The sequence below is a fragment of the Salvelinus namaycush genome, chromosome 16 (genome assembly GCF_016432855.1).
Source record: "Salvelinus namaycush isolate Seneca chromosome 16, SaNama_1.0, whole genome shotgun sequence".
Classification (NCBI taxonomy): domain Eukaryota; kingdom Metazoa; phylum Chordata; class Actinopteri; order Salmoniformes; family Salmonidae; genus Salvelinus; species Salvelinus namaycush.
This window is the reverse complement of record NC_052322.1, coordinates 12354818-12366886: the sequence shown is the minus strand read 5'-3', so window position 1 is coordinate 12366886 and position 12069 is coordinate 12354818. Positions and strand designations below refer to the sequence as shown.

General features: G+C 46.8%; 1 protein-coding gene across 2 annotated transcripts in view; it reads right to left on the bottom strand.

Annotated features, from left to right (window-relative positions):
- Window positions 1-12069, bottom strand: part of stat6 (signal transducer and activator of transcription 6, interleukin-4 induced) — a 65827-nt gene that overhangs the window by 38010 nt on the left and 15748 nt on the right. For both annotated transcript variants that reach the window (XM_039010457.1, XM_039010458.1), the window contains 3 exons: window positions 7423-7565; window positions 7125-7269; window positions 260-343 (listed from right to left, as the gene is read on the bottom strand). In XM_039010457.1, coding sequence (XP_038866385.1) covers window positions 260-343; window positions 7125-7269; window positions 7423-7553 — 360 coding nt within the window. In that variant the 5' untranslated portion in view covers window positions 7554-7565. The remainder of the gene's footprint in view (window positions 1-259; window positions 344-7124; window positions 7270-7422; window positions 7566-12069) is intronic.

The following is a 12069-nucleotide window of genomic DNA, read 5'->3' as shown; positions in this document are numbered from 1 at the left end:
GGGGGAAGTGGAGTGAGGGGATTTGGGTAAACTATGGAGGGGGGCGGACTGGTATTACCTATTATGCCCACATATTAAACATTCAAATGTTTTAAAAGTCAAATGTAAAAAAGTCAAATGTTTTACACGGAGCTTTCTTGTCATATTAACAATCCAAAACATATTTTGTCTTGGAAGTGAACTTTTGTGGTTTCTGTGGCCCTCCTATGTGCCCCAAGACTGTGTTGGCGCGCTGAGCTAAAGGCTCTGTTACACTTACCGCCTGACTGAGCAGCTCTCTCTCCTTCCTCAGGACATCCCTGACTGTGAGTACCAGCTGGAAGGGTTGGGAGCGGAACATATTCTGGAAGACAGGCAGAGTTCCCATCAACCACCAGACCATATCCACATAGTCAGGTCAGTTGATTCAATATAAGATGACAATATTACTGAGGACAACATGTTCCCTCTGAGTACTGAGAACTGTTAGACTGGTCCTAGATCTGTTTGTGCTATCTTGCTAACTCCATGTGTGACAATTCCATAAGGACTTGGCAAGAGAGTAGAAACAGACTGGCACCTAGGCTACTGAACTGTATGCTTTCAAACCTGTATTTTCAGTTTTTCTCTTTACAGTAAACAATGGTGAGAAGGCCATGTATAAGGCCCTGAGTGGGCCACTTCAGTATCATTAGTGTGTATGTGTGTGTGTGTGTGTGTGCGTATGCGTGTGTGTGGACTTGACCAGAATGTCCTGACAAAATAAGAAAACAAGAACAATACTGAAAAGCAAAACTGCTATTTTAGGTTTAAGGTTTAGGGTCAAATGCCCACACCAGTAGAAATCCACTATTTAGAGCTGAAAGACGATGGCCGAAGATTACCCATGATGTTGCCAACAATTTAAGTCATCGTTTTAGTCAAAGTATGATATACACTGTGTACAAAACATTAGGAACACCTGCTCTTTCCATGACATAGACTGACCAGGTATATCCAGGTGAAAACTATGATCCCTTATTGATGTCACTTGTTAAATCCACTTTAATAAATGTAGATGAAGGGGAGGAGACAGGTTAAAAAATGATTTTTAAGCCTTGAGACAGTTTCCCGTGTGTGTCAAGAATGGATCACCACCCGTAGGACATCGAGATATTTTGACACAACTGTGGGAAGCATTGGCGTCAACATGGGCCAGCATCCCTGTGGAACGCTTTCGACACCTTGTAGAGTCCATGCCCTGACGAATTGAGGCTGTTCTGAGGGCAAATATTAGGAAGGTGTTCCTAATGTTTTGTACACTCAGTGTATTAGGGCTTGAAGTGACAAATCCGAAATGCCCACTTTGTACAAAACCATGAGCTAGATTAGGTTAGCAAGATAGTTAGCTAGCTAGCTAGATAAGGTTAGCATGCTAGCTAGCTACACTGACAGCTGTCAGTGCCCTATTTGTTGATGTTTATCAGCTCCATGTAGAGATTCCCACACCCAATTTGTGAATATGTATAAATAGCCTTTGTCCGCTGGTGGAACCTGAACATGCATTTCCTCTCTAGGACAGGAAATTGCTTTGAAATAGTGTCATCAACTTCCTCAGGGGGAGTCTCTCTAGGTTAGGGTTAGGATTATCCCCACCACCTTCTTGAAAACAGTTTAGAATTGCATATCTGAAGAAGTGCAAGCTATTGCTAATCACTCCCTGTTCACAGTCACTTTCCCCACTGCAGTAAAAACTGCTATGTGTCTGAAGAAAAGTAATCTAGATTCTTCAGCTGTTATACATTTTCGGCCACTCTCCAAACTTCTATTCTTAAGTACATTTCTGGAGGAATTTATTTTTAAACAGCGAAATTATTTTTTAAGCGCTAGCTGTTTAAAAAAAAAAAATCCTATCTTTTTTTGTGCCCACCACAGCACAGACAGCCTCAGTTAAAGTGGTAAATGATCATAGAGCCAACACAGATGCCAAACAGCTCTCTTGTACTCTTGGATTTAAGTGCTGCATTCGAGGTTCGATTCTGGGTCCGTTACTGTTCAGTTTATAAATGTTACAACTTGGCAGCGTTATCAGAAAGCACAGCATTGATTTTCACTGCTACACAGAAAATACTCCGCTTTACATTTATGTGTCATTTATTTTAGCTCCACGGATACATTTTTAGACTGTATTGATTTACAGTTTTGCTTTTTCTTTGTCCAAAAATAATTGACTTGTTCAAAACAATTAACACAAACTGACACCAAATCAACTACCTCCGTCAAAACATACAACTTGTTATCTAATGAAAAGTCATTTCAATCAATCGTTACATAATGGCCCAATAAATACTAACTACAACTATCAATATACCCTAACATGGTTAACCTTCTTTTATACAATATGTCTGTGCCATTTGTTTGTACTATATTTACAGTATGTTACACCCTGGCCTTTGTTATATTTATTTTCTTGATTAGTTTAGTTAGGTCAGGGTGTGACATGGGGGATGTTTGTGTGTTTTGTCTAGTTTAGGGTGTGTGTATTGTTTAGGGGGTTTTGTAGTATGTATGAGGTTGTGTTCAGTGTAGGTGTTTAGGAAAGTCTATGGTTGCCTGATTTGGTTCTCAATCAGAGACAGCTGTTTATTGTTGTCTCTGATTGGGAGCCATATTTAAGGCAGCCATAGGCTTTAAGTGTTTGTGGGTAATTATCTATGTTTAACGTTTGTAGCTTGTGTATGCACTAACGTTTGTAGCTTCACGGTCGTTTGTTGTTTTGTTTTTTTGTAAAAGTGTTCGTTTTCGTGTTTCGTCATCTCTATTAAAAGAAGATGTACTCATATCCCGCTGCGCCTTGGTCCGCTTATTATGACGATCGTGACAGAATTACCCACCAACCCAGGACCAAGCAGCGTGTGAAACAGCAACAGGACCCACCTACACAGGATTTATGGCAATGGGAGCAGGATCTGGGCTACACTACGTGGGAGGAGATCGACAGGTGGGCGATCGACCCAGGGCGAATGCCGGAGCCCGCCTGGGATTCTCTGGCGCAGTGCGAGGAGGGATACCGGCGAATGGAGGCAGCACGACGACGCGGTAGGAAGCCTGTGAGTCAGCCCAAAAAATGTCTTGGGGGGGGGATCTAAAAGGGAGTGTGGCGAAGTCAGGTAGGAGACCTGCGCCTACTCCCTGTACTTACCGTGGAGAGCGAGAGTACGGGCAGACACCGTGTTACGCTGTAGAGCGCATGGTGTCTCCTGTACGTGTGCATAGCCCGGTGTGGTACATACCAGCTCCTCGTATCGGCCGGGCTAGATTGAGTATTGAGCCAGGTGCCATGAAGCCGGCTCAACGCGTCTGGTCTCCAGTGCGTCTCCTCGGGCCGGCTTACATGGCACCAGCCTTACGCATGGTGTCCCCGGTTCGCCTACATAGCCCGGTGCGGGTTATTCCACCTCCCCGCACTGGTCGGGCGATGGGGAGCATACAACCAGGTAAGGTTGGGCAGGCTCAGTGCTCAAGGGAGCCAGTACGCCTGCACGCTCCGGTATTTCCGGCGCCACCTCCCCGCCCCAGCCCAGTACCACCAGTGCAAACACCACGCACCAGGCTTCCAGTGTGTCTCCAGAGCCCTGTTCCTCCTCCACGCACTCGCCCTATGGTGCGTGTCTCCAGCCCGGTACCACCAGTTCCGGCACCACGCACCAAGCCTCCTGTGCTTCTCCAGAGTCCTGTGCGTCCTGTTGCTACTCCCCGCACTAGCCTTGAGGTGCGTGTCCCCAGCCCGGTACCACCAGTTCCGGCACCACGCACTAGGCCTAATGTGCGTCTCCAGGGTCCAGTATGCCCTGTTCCTTCTCCCCGCACTAGCCTTGAGGTGCGTGTCCTCAGCCCGGTACCTCCAGTTCCGGCACCACGCACCAGGCCTACAGTGTGTCTCCAGGGTCCAGTATGCCCTGTTCCTTCTCCCCGCACTCGCCTTGAGGTGCGTGTCCTCAGCCCGGTACCTCCAGTTCCGGCACCACGCACCAGGCCTACAGTGCGTCTCAGCCGGCCAGAGTCTGCCGTCTGCCCAGCGGCGCCTGAACTGCCCGTCTGCCCAGCGGCGCCTGAACTGCCCGTCTGCCCAACGCCGTCTGAACTGCCCGTCTGCCCAACGGCGCCTGAACTGCCCGTCTGCCCAACGCCGTCTGAACTGTCCGTCTGCCAAGCGCCGCATGAACTGCCCGTCTGTACTGAGCCTTCAAAGCCGCCCGTCTGTACTGAGCCTTCAAAGCCGCCCGTCTGTACTGAGCCTGCAAAGCCGCCCGTCTGCCATGAGCCTTCAGAGCCGTCCGCCAGACAGGAGCCGCTAGAGCCGTCCGCCAGACAGGAGCCGCTAGAGCCGTCCGCCAGACAGGAGCCGCTAGAGCCGTCCGCCAGACAGGAGCCGCTAGAGCCGTCCGCCAGACAGGAGCCGCTAGAGCCGTCCGCCAGACCGCCAGACAGGAGCCGCTAGAGCCGTCCGCCAGACAGGAGCCGCTAGAGCCTTCCGCCAGACAGGAGCAGCCAGAGCCTTCCGCCAGACAGGAGCAGCCAGAACCTTCCGCCAGACAGGAGCAGCCAGAGCCGTCCGCCAGACAGGATCAGCCAGAACCGTCCGCCAGCCATGACCAGCCAGAGCCGTCTGCCAAGCGCCGCATGAACTGCCCGTCTGTACTGAGCCTTCAAAGCCGCCTGTCTGTACTGAGCCTTCAAAGCCGCCCGTCTGTACTGAGCCTTCAAAGCCGCCCGTCTGTACTGAGCCTGCAAAGCCGCCCATCTGCCATGAGCCTTCAGAGCCGTCCGCCAGACAGGAGCCGCTAGAGCCGTCCGCCAGACAGGAGCCGCTAGAGCCGTCCGCCAGACAGGAGCCGCTAGAGCCGTCCGCCAGACAGGAGCCGCTAGAGCCGTCCGCCAGACAGGAGCCGCCAGAGCCGTCCGCCAGACAGGAGCCGCCAGAGCCTTCCGCCAGACAGGAGCAGCCAGAGCCTTCCGCCAGACAGGAGCAGCCAGAGCCTTCCGCCAGACAGGAGCAGCCAGAGCCTTCCGCCAGACAGGATCAGCCAGAGCCGTCCGCCAGACAGGATCAGCCAGAGCCGTCCGCCAGCCATGACCAGCCAGAGCCGTCCGCCAGCCATGACCAGCCAGAGCCGTCCGCCAGCCATGACCAGCAAGAGCCGTCAGCCAGCCATGACCAGCCAGAGCCGTCAGCCAGCCATGACCAGCCAGAGCCGTCAGCCAGCCATGACCAGCCAGAGCCGTCAGCCAGCCATGACCAGCCAGAGCCGTCAGCCAGCCATGACCAGCCAGAGCCGTCAGCCAGCCATGACCAGCCAGAGCCGTCAGCCAGCCATGACCAGCCAGAGCCAGCCAGCCAGCCATGACCAGCCAGAGCCAGCCAGCCAGGATCCGCCAGAGCCAGCCAGCCAGGATCCGCCAGCCAGGATCCGCCAGAGCCAGCCAGCCAGGATCCGCCAGAGCCAGCCAGCCAGGATCCGCCAGAGCCAGCCAGCCAGGATCCGCCAGAGCCAGCCAGCCAGGATCCGCCAGAGCCAGCCAGCCAGGATCCGCCAGAGCCAGCCAGCCAGGATCCGCCAGAGCCAGTCAGCCAGGATCCGCCAGAGCCAGTCAGCCAGTCATGAGCTGCCCCTCAGTCCGGAGCTGCCCCTCAGTCCGGAGCTGCCCCTCAGTCCGGAGCTGCCCCTCCGTCCGGAGCTGCCCCTCCGTCCAGTGGCGCCCTATGGGATGCTAATCAGTCCGGGACTCGCCGTTCCAGAGGCGCCACCAAAGCGGGTAGTGACTATGGTGGAGGGGGGTCCACGTCCCGCACCCGAGCCGCCACCATAGGAAGGCCCACCCGGACCCTCCCCTTCTGTGTCAGGTTTTGCAGCCGGAGTCCGCACCTTTGGGGGGGTACTGTCACACCCTGGCCTTTGTTATATTTATTTTCTTGATTAGTTTAGTTAGGTCAGGGTGTGACATAGGGGATGTTTGTGTGTTTTGTCTAGTTTAGGGTGTGTGTATTGTTTAGGGGGTTTTGTAGTATGTATGGGGTTGTGTTCAGTGTAGGTGTTTAGGAAAGTCTATGGTTGCCTGATTTGGTTCTCAATCAGAGACAGCTGTTTATTGTTGTCTCTGATTGGGAGCAATATTTAAGGCAGCCATAGGCTTTAAGTGTTTGTGGGTAATTATCTATGTTTAACGTTTGTAGCTTGTGTATGCACTAACGTTTGTAGCTTCACGGTCGTTTGTTGTTTTGTTTTTTGTAAAAGTGTTCGTTTTCGTGTTTCGTCATCTCTATTAAAAGAAGATGTACTCATATCCCGCTGCGCCTTGGTCCGCTTATTATGACGATCGTGACACAGTATGACCTTAAAAGGCAAGTAAACATATTATCACATCATCGGCTGTATTAGTGTTACCAAAGATGACCAATGCAGAAAGAATGTCACTCAAGAGCATGAACATCCATAAACAAAAGGCTTAATTTGACCTTTTTCCATATCAACTGAGGGCCCCTCTATCTCTCCTTTGTCCTTGCTCTCGGCCTCTTACTTGGCCCGTTCTTGGAAACAGCAACTCAGAGGTGAACTCTTTTATGTCTGAATTAAGGACTGATTGCTGATCGAACAATTATGCGAAGAAGTTTTGCTCATGTGCAAAAGAGGTTCACATTCATTCGAGTAATTTGTATCAGCTGTGACCAAATGTTTTTTTTAAATGATTTACACAACTGAGTTTTGTGTCTTTTGTAGAGTTGTGTTTACTGTTTAGCAACAATGTGCTTAGCATTTGCATTGTGTGTGAAAGCAATGAGAAATGACTTACAGTTTTGCGAAAAAAGAATACTGTTGTGCTCATTATGTTATGATGGAGATCAAGTGGAACCCAGTTTCATTAAAAGTGACTGTAAATACTTGGATGGCTCACAACTTCCTCCAGCTAAATCAAGATAAGACTGAAATTCTTATTGTTGGACATAAAGAGAATGTGTCCGCACATTTTAATTTCCTGGTCAATAAAAAGAAAACACTCAGTAAAAAATGTTGGGGTTAGGGAAAATAGGATTTTGAATGGGGATCCATTTTTACAAGTGTGTGTGTGTTTGGTGGAGAGGATAAGTGTGTGTGTATCTACTGTACCATGTTCCTGGAGATATGCTGCAGCCTCATACTCTCCACCACATTGGGGTTCTGCCTGGCTAGATTCTGTAGGCAGGATATGATCTGATCGAGCAGGGTCAGAGCCTGGGGCTCCTGGTCTACCTTCTCTGGTTCAAAGTCCTCCCTGGGGAGGGAAGAAAGAAAGAAAGAGAGAAAGAAAGAAAGAAAGAGAGAGAGAGAGAGAGAGAGGTGTGTTTAGGGTGTATTTGTGTATCCACTTTCCCACTTTTATTTGTCAAAATTCACACTGTATGTGTGCTTTATGTGTGCGTCATACCATCTCTGCTCCTCAATCCAGTTGGCCAGGTAGCACCTGACGTCCATGGGAAAGGAGGGGGAGTAGAGCTCGTTGAGGGTCTGTGTGGCCAGATAGGGGATCAGCTGTTTCATCTGCGTCCACTGTGCCATGGTGAAGCAGAGCTGGAAGAGACAGGAATAAAGGACATTGAATGATGTAATATATCCATAAACATACAGGCTGCATCACAAATAGCACCCTATTCCCTATAGAGTGCACAATGTTATACCAGACCCTTTGGCTCAATTCATTCAAAGCCACATTGCTGTGTTATTAACAGTTAATGTGTCAGCTAATGTAGCTTTGATTGAATTCCATCTTAAACCAAAGGGAATAGGGAATACTTGAGATAAATCTGTGAATATAAATCCATCATAAAGAGGTCATTTTTTTAAAGAAGATTGACACGAGGTCAATGTAGGGTCCATGCATCATACAAACACCAAAACACCAGAGGGGTATACTACAAAGCAGGATCAGGATCGAGGATGTAGTCTTTAATTTTTGGGGGAAAGATAAGCTTGAAATGGACATGGTCTAATTGATTTAACAAAAATATATATATATATATATCTAAGTTTAGCTATAGTTATTTCTTGTTGCTTATCAAAGTTAGCTGGCTAACTCCTCGATTCTGCTTTGTAGTATACCCCTCAGAACATTCACTTTCAGACATGTCAATTATTATCCTAACTCAGTAATAAAATAACATACAGTAAGTCCCCAACAGGACAGTGGAGGGACTGAGACAAATAAAATGTTTCATCATTGTCCATCTAGTGTTATGTTAATAGCGCAATGCCGTCACCCCTCAACAGATTAAAGCAACAAAAACGAGAACTACAGAAGAAATGCGGTGCAAATGCAAGACATGCCGAGCAGACAATACATGGCAGTAGGATAAACAGTACAGAACAAGACAGGACAGTCGTGAGACTGATCCCCAATCTATTTTGTTGTTATTTTGAGTGTTCTAAATCTGGAACACATGGAGGAGAGTCTAGAACAAGACATGAAGGCAGTAAAAGTCTGTGTGCAAAGTGAGGATATAGAGAGGGTCAAGTCCCCAACAAGACAATATATTGCCTGACCCCCAATCTATCTTGTTCTGGGTGTTCTGAAATCTGTTTTGGGGAGGACAGGAAAGGCTAGCACTTTCTGTGTTGTTTTTATCTTTGGCCCACAGGTGTAGCTATACTAGAGCCAAGAGATGACAATACAGAAATGACGGTATTGTGTTTGTGTTGTTACACATAGCTGAATATTGTCACATCTTAACACACCTATAGCCTATATTCACCTGTAAAATAAAAAGTAAAGAGAAAAAGTAAAGAGTGGTATTATTGTGTAACATGAGGTGAAAAGCACCAATACTGTATCTGATACTGTAGAGCTGGGACGATAAACTGAAAATGATCAACACTGACCATACGGATCACTTATCGCAAGCATTTTGACGATAATGTTCATTACGATAAGTAGCCTATACTAGAGAAATGTGAAGTTTGAAATTAAATATGTTTTCTCATATTTCTCAAACGGTTCTACAGCTGCAATATCGAGAGCATCCTGACTGGTTGCATCACTGCCTGGTACGGCAATTGCTCGGCCTCTGACCGCAAGGCACTACAGAGGGTAGTGCGTACGGCCCAGTACATCACTGGGGCTAAGCTGCCTGCCATCCAGGACCTCTACACCAGGCGGTGTCGGAGGAAGGCCCTAAAAATTGTCAAAGACCCCAGCCACCCCAGTCATAGACTGTTCTCTCTACTACCGCATGGCAAGCGGTACCAGAGTGCCAAGTTTAGAACAAAAAGGCTTCTCAACAGTTTTTACCCCCAAGCCATAAGACTCCTGAACAGGTAATAAAATGGCTACTCGGACTATTTGCATTGTGTGCCCCCCCTATACCCCCCCAAACCCTCTTTTACGCTGCTGCTACTCTGTTTATCATATATGCATAGTCACTTTAACTATACATTCATGTACATACTACCTCAATTGGGCCGACCAACCAGTTCTCCCTCCCACATTGACTAACCGGGCTATCTGCATTGTGTCCCGCCAAACACCACCCACCAACCCCTCTTTTACACTACTGCTACTCTCTGTTCATCATATATGCATAGTCACTTTAACAATATCTACATGTACATACTACCTCAATCAGCCTGACTAACCGGTGTCAGTATGTAGCCTCGCTACTTTTATAGCCTCGCTACTGTATATAGCCTGTCTTTTTACTGTTGTTTTATTTCTTTACTTACCTATTGTTCACCTAACACCTTTTTTGCACTATTGGTTAGAGCCTGTAAATAAGCATTTCACTGTACCTGTTGTATTCGGTGCATGTGACAAATAAACTTTGATTTGATAAGTGATTGTTAATGGGGCAATTGATGGCTACAACCATCAAACTAGTAGTGGTAGTTTAAAGGATAATACATAAATAAATAAAACTGTGGTGCACATTAATGTTATAAACGTATTGCTCTATTTTATCATTAATCAATTCAGGAAAGTTATCGCATTATGGATTTTTGGCGATAACGCCCAGCTCTATGACTAGGACCCAGTTAAGTGGCACTACAACACTTTCACTTCTTCCTCTTCTCTACAGTATATGGCTGTGTGACCTACAACCAAAATGGACCCCTATTCCCTACATAGTGCACTACTTTTGACCAGAGCCCATCAAAAGTAGTGCACAATGTAGGGAATAGGGTGCAATTTGGGACGTAACCTATTGCACCATTTGGGAAGGAACCTATGGCTAGCCCCATGGTTTCCTGTTTCTCTCTAACTGTACTGTACTGTCAGTTGGCATGTTTGAAGTGCAGAATTCCTCATCTTGGTCACATACTGTGATTAGTAGTTATTTGGAGTGCAGGACCCGTATTCACAGAAAGTCTCAGAGTATTCATATAATTGTATTCATAATGATCTAAAAGGGAAATATGATCGTATATCAGCCCTCTTACTTTAAAACCCTTTGTGAATACGGGCCCAGACTGCAATGTAGTTGATCTTAAACACGCACTTTGACAATGAGCAATCACCTGCTATTCTAGTCAAAGAGCTCTTCTTTAGTGAAAACATTTCTTGGCTCCCAAATGGCACCCTATTACCTTTAAAGTGCACAACTTCTGACCAGGGCCCATATAGAATAGGGTGTCATTTGAATAGGGTGCCCCCCCGCATACTTTTGTATATACTGTACCAGTCAAAAGTTTGGAAAACTCAGTCGGTGTCTCAACTTGCTGTTGAGAATTTGAATAATAGAACACACCAGGTGCAATTTAAAAATGTGGTTGTGCATCAGCAGTCATTCAATTAGCCCATGACAGCTAACACTTTTTAGATTGCCAAGTTAGTCTAGCGGACAGCTATCTAAACTTGTAGTACGCATGGTCAAATTACCAACCAGGGTGGGGCCCACTGATCATCAGTTATCATATTAAAAACTGCAAACATTTGCCTCCATCCTATGGCAAAGTGTGCAGAATTGCAAGAAATTAACTTTAAAACGGCTTCTCAGACCCACGAGCAACTGCAGCCCCTCATGATGAGTTATGATTTTTTTGTGGCCCCCCATCCCCATCAAAGTTGTCAATCCCTGCTCCAGAGGAGGTCAAAGGTTTGAGAGATATTAATTAGCACCAACTACCCAGTGGGCAAAACTGGTTTAAATGATGTTGTTACAAACAGAAACCTGCTGTAATGGCGTCTTTTCAACCAATTTTGCTCTGTTGATGTACAGTTGAAGTCGGAAGTTTGCATACACCCTAGACAAATACATTTAAACTCAGTCTTTCACAATTCCTGACATTTAATCCTAGTAAAAATTCCCTGTTTTAGGTCAGTTTGGATCACCACTTTATTTTAAGAATGTGAAATGTCAGAAAAATAGTAGAGAAAGATTTATTTCAGCTTTTATTTCTTTCATCACATTCCCAGTGGGTCAGAAGTTTACATACTCAATTAGTATTTGGTAGCATTGCCTTTAAATTGTTTAACTTGGGTCAAACGTTTCGGGTAGCCTTCCACAAGCTTCCCACAATAAGTTGGGTGAAATTTGGCCCATTCCTCCTGACAGAGCTGGTGAAACTGGGTCAGGTTTGTAGGCCTCCATGCTCGCACACGCTTTTTCAGTTCTGCCCAAAGATTTTCTATAGCATTGAGGTCAGGGCTTTGTGATGGCCAATCCAATACCTTGACTTTGTTGTCCTTAAGCCATTTTGCCACAACTTTGGAAGTATGCATGGGGTCATTGTCCATTTGGAAGACCCATTTGCGACCAAGCTTTAACTTCCTGTCTGATGTCTTGAGATGTTCCTTCAATATATCCACATAATTTTACTTCCTCATGATGCCATCTATTTTGTGAAGTGCACCAGTCCCTCCTGCAGAAAAACCCCCACAACATGATGCTGCCACCCCCGTGCTTCACGGTTGGGATGGTGTTCTTCGGCTTGCAAGCATCCCCCTTTTTCCTCCAAACATAACGATGGTCATTATGGCCAAACAGTTCTATTTTTGTTTCATCAGACCAGAGGACATTTCTCCAAAAAGTACGATCTTTGTCCCCATGTGCAGTTGCAAACCATAGTCTGGCTTTTTTATGGC